The sequence below is a fragment of the Glycine max genome, chromosome 12 (genome assembly GCF_000004515.6).
Source record: "Glycine max cultivar Williams 82 chromosome 12, Glycine_max_v4.0, whole genome shotgun sequence".
In the NCBI taxonomy this organism is placed as follows: Eukaryota; Viridiplantae; Streptophyta; class Magnoliopsida; order Fabales; family Fabaceae; genus Glycine; species Glycine max.
This window is the reverse complement of record NC_038248.2, coordinates 6,270,655-6,275,185: the sequence shown is the minus strand read 5'-3', so window position 1 is coordinate 6,275,185 and position 4,531 is coordinate 6,270,655. Positions and strand designations below refer to the sequence as shown.

Sequence of the window (4,531 nt, the reverse complement as noted above, 5' to 3'; positions counted from 1 at the left end):
CAGTCATAGTCATAAACTGTGAAACCATAAACATAATAAACAAAGAGAGACTAAAAATAGTTTTTCAAAAATTTGAGGGATTAATAAGGATATTTTATTTTTGAAGGACCAAAAAATAATTACCCAAAATTAAAGGATTAAAATATATTTAAGCCTTAAAAAAATATAAACGAGTAAAAAAAATCTTATATTAAATTATTTAAAAACAAAATTTATGGGCAGATTAATTTTAACTTGTGAAATTTCCTTTTTATTTGTTTTTTTTATAAAGTTTAATTACTTATTTAATTCTTATAATTTTTAAACTTATCTCTTTTAATCCTTATAGTTAATAAGTATATTTTTTAGTCACTAAAGAACCTTTTAAAAATTAAAATATAAATTTTAAGAATTTAAAAATTTATTTATTAACTATAAGGATTAAAATGAATAAATTTAAAAATTATAAAAATTAAACTAGTAATTAAAATTTTTATAGATACCTCTAGAGAAATTTATCTAAACATATCCTACATCTAATCCAATGATATTGCAAAAGACAAAATAATTATGATAAATATTATCAAGGTCCAATGTGAGTCACCAAAGTCCAGCATGAAGTTCTTTCAAAAGGTTTGCTTTTAAGGGAGCATGTCCTTTCTCTCAATGTCACTTTTCACACCCATACGCGTATGAGGAAAGCATCCGAATCAATTTATTTGAACAGTAAGACAGGACCCAAACAATACTACAACACAATTACATAAACAACAAAAACATTCCAATCATTGGAGTGGCTTGGACGTTCAACTACTCTTGCAATTACCCTTAGCAAGTGGGACCATCACAAAAACCACCTCCACCTGAATAATCAAAACCATTTTACAATTCAAATATGCAAAGTGTATAGGGCAACTTAGAATTGAGGCACACCAACATCATAGCTTAATTGATTTCACGTTTCGGACGTGATTTTTGCACATCTGGAATGTGATCTTCAGAAGTTAATAATTATAGCTTTGATATCTTAGAGGCGATTTCTTTCTTCTGAAGGAGTTTTGAAACGAACTAGAGCTTAGCACTCTGGGATAAGAGTGTGGTCTCTCCTAGGGTCATGGCAATAATTGTAGACCATGTAGTTGTTTTGGACCCATTGCATGGCCCTAAACTGCTGAGGACTGAGGCTACCAAAGCCAGATGGGGAGAAAGAAGGTGGCTTGCACGAGGCAGAGCTTTCACTAGTGCAACCTTGCAGTTTGAAGTTTTTGTACCTACCAACGAAGGGTTGGTAATTATAATTAGCTTTGTATTTTCCATCCTCTGTTGCCCAAGAAGATGCATCCCATATTGACCCGTACACATACATTGACCTTGAGGGGTATGTTGCTTCACTTTTCCTAGGATACCTCCTTATGGGGACATCATCCACAAAAAATCTGCACGTATTGTTTCCATTATAAGACAACGTATTTAGCAACATACAATAACCAAATTCCAAAAGCAAGTTTATAATCATGCGAGTAGCCAGCGAGCGTGAAAATGCCTTGTCACCATTTCATTATGCCCTTATGAATGAAAAGTGTTATATCTATGATTTATCTCTATTGACATAATTTCACAAAAAAGTTAAAGGGCCTATTTGACAGGGGATCATATTGTAAAATAAAATAATATTTTCAGCTTAATAATTGGGAGGAAACGTAAGCAATTCTGACTAGATAGTAGTTGAGCCACATACATAAAATCATAATTCACACAAATCTTGAAATAAGGCTTTAGAGTATAGTTTTTTTTTTTTTTTACCCTATTGGCGAATTAAAATTTATCCTACTTTTAAAGTGGCTATCAAGAAAGTCAACCTTTTTGCTCTAGGAGACAATTCATAGTTAGACACTTTTTTATGTTAGATTGTTAAGGATCTCTAATCAGAATTTTTTAAATGAATTTTTTAATTTTTTTTTTGGTTTCCATATTATTTTTGTGGTCCCCCAAAATATTATGTTATGGTAAGCAATCCATACATAATTTCGTTCTAATGATAATAACTTCTAAAAAATCTCAATAAATTTATATTTTTATATTTTTTTTACTTAATTATGATATTGTTATGTGTAATATAAATATTATTTTATTATTAAGAAATAATTTTTTTACAAAAGATACATTTCTTATTTTTAAGAAACTTTCCTTGCCAAGTAGATTTGTTCCAATAAGAAAGAAATTGTATTAAACAGTTTTTTTATTTAAGAAATTCTTCAATAAATCCCATTGGAGATACTCTCTTGAGTTCAAATTTCATGTGTGTCACAGTATAGGCATGGTTATGCACGTGTGGACAAATAAAATTCACAAGGAAGTTGAAAATTGGTCAAGTTATGAGCATGAGAGTGCATGAAAACATTACATTATCTCACTGGGTTTCCATAGAATGCCATAGTTGTGAAAATCCTGTGTTGGGTCAAACCAAAGATGAAATTTCATCTCTCTTCCAATAATATTCCCATCTCCACTTCCTCTGATGTATACATTTGTTTGCAAGACATATGGCTTATCAGGTGTGGTGCCAAGGAACTCAATGTCAATTTCATCATGGTTTCCGGGGTGGTCTTGGTTGTTTGAAAGCTGCAATTCACAAAAAAAATTCAGAAAAAAGGTGATCAAAATTTGAACTTGAAAGAAGAGATTCAATTTTTAACATTATCTGAAGTTGTAGACTAATTCTCACATATAATGATGTAATGACTCCTGCAGTGTAACCAGGTTGAAGCTTAATGGCAGCACCGAAGTAACCAGATCGATAAGAGTGAAGTGACTTGAATCCACTTCCTGTGTTACAAAAAAAATGTCTTAGCAAGAGTATGGTCTAAGGAAGTAACAGTGAAGAATGGAGTGTTAACAAATGACTAAGTGCATGTTTGGATGCCAATTGAGAGAGCTCAGAAGTACTTTAACTTCTAAAGCGGTAAATTTTTCTTTCTGAAAAAGTATTTTCCCAACTTTTATCCAAACATAGCCTAAGAATCTTAAGTGAATTTAAGGAAAATTGGAATACCTGAGTTAGAGTCAAGCCAGATTGTCAATGAGCCTTGGTCTAGCCTCTGATGCTGAGGTCCCCATAGGTTTCTAAACCCTTGATAAAAACTAACAGGACTAATTTTGGAACTGGGGTAGTAGCCAGGTGAAGGTGGTCCCTGAGCACTACTAGAACAAATCACACATGAGAGTACAAGAAGGGAGAGAATAGGAACCATATGGAGGAAAGAGGATAGTGATGATGGCATTGTAGTGAACAGAATCACTCTGCTGAAATGCAGGGTGGGGCAGAAGATTTTACGTTAGTTGATGCTTATGAAAGAGTATGGCTAAAGAGTTTGATATATATAAAGGGGTTTCAAGGCCCTACTGTACCAAAAAGGTGATAAGTTAGTTGATAGGGGAGTTGCACATGAGGACAAAAAATTGTCACTTTTGTGGTAAACAATAGGGGGAAAAATGTTCTAGTTGTGGTGTGGGCTTTTTTCCTTGTAATTTCTTCAAGGGAGGGAACTTCCTTTTCAAGTGAATAACCTTTTTGATATAAACTTGTAAATTGTGATGCATCACTTAGGATAGGACATGGTAACATGGAGGAGGAATGATTTTGCTATAATTTTCCTTAATGACATTGACATTGATTTAGTTACCTCCGAGGAGGTCACATAGAGGGCAGGGATAACTTTAGATATGTGTGGTTCACCTTACTACCAAATCACAAAACATCACCATTGAACACTAGGACAAGGTATATATTGAATTGAAAAACATGGGCAACTAGTCTTTCACCATGTTCTCTTTGGGAAATGTGATGGGAAAGGATAACTTAGTAATGAATGATAACTCTATTATGGTACTTCCTCATTATTTCAGTCAATTTCTTCTTGCTACTATACAATCAAGGTTGTTAACTTGTTATTATAATGATATTATACGTAATTTAGAAAATGAGATTCAGTTTTGAATGTCGGTTGTAGAAGTATTTTTACATGCTCCTTATGCATTATGCAACTTAGTGCCACAATTAGCGGTCAGCGATAGTAATTTAAGATTACAAGACTTCCAAAGTACCCAAAAAGCAAGTAAAACATTTAGATTTTAGAAACTAATTCTCCTCGCATGACTTGAATTTGTCATAATTCTATAGAGGGTTTATAATCTAAATGGGTCAACATAGTCTGTGATATGCTATAGAGTGCCACAATTAGCGGTCAGTGATAGTAATTTAGTAGCATTATAAGACTTTCAAGATAACCCAATCAGCAAAGTAAAGCATTTAGATTTTAGAAACTAATTCTCCTTGCATGACTTGAATTTGTCACATACTACAAAGTATAGAGGGGTTTATAATTAATGGGTCAACATTGTGCAACTTAAAGTGGAACTTATAACCACCAAAACCGATTTTCCAATTTGCATGTTTTGACTATTTTTGAGCCAGAGAATATCAAGCTGAAGCACGTTCACTTCATGATCACATTTTAATACAGCAACTTCATTGTTGTGTCTGCAATATCAG

General features: G+C 32.8%; 1 protein-coding gene across 1 annotated transcript; it reads right to left on the bottom strand.

Annotated features, from left to right (window-relative positions):
• Positions 1 to 672: 672 nt before the first annotated feature.
• On the bottom strand, positions 673 to 3,738 carry LOC100781528 (xyloglucan endotransglucosylase/hydrolase protein 31). The gene is made up of 4 exons (XM_003539739.4): positions 3,032 to 3,738; positions 2,705 to 2,805; positions 2,384 to 2,601; positions 673 to 1,415 (listed from the first exon to the last, which is right to left on the bottom strand). The coding sequence occupies exons 1-4, from the start codon at positions 3,258 to 3,260 to the stop codon at positions 1,055 to 1,057; spliced, it is 909 nt and encodes a 302-aa protein (XP_003539787.2). The 5' UTR covers positions 3,261 to 3,738; the 3' UTR covers positions 673 to 1,054.
• Between the last annotated feature and the right edge of the window lie 793 nt (positions 3,739 to 4,531).

Coding starts and splice junctions, on each gene's coding strand:
- LOC100781528 (XM_003539739.4), bottom strand. CDS start 3,260: ATGCCATCATCACTATCCTCTTTCCTCCATATGGTTCCTATTCTCTCC. Junction 2,602..2,704: donor GAGTCATTACATCATTATAT/GTGAGAATTAGT, acceptor TGTGAATTGCAG/CTTTCAAACAACCAAGACCA. Junction 1,416..2,383: donor TGGAAACCCAGTGAGATAAT/GTAATGTTTTCA, acceptor CAATACGTGCAG/ATTTTTTGTGGATGATGTCC.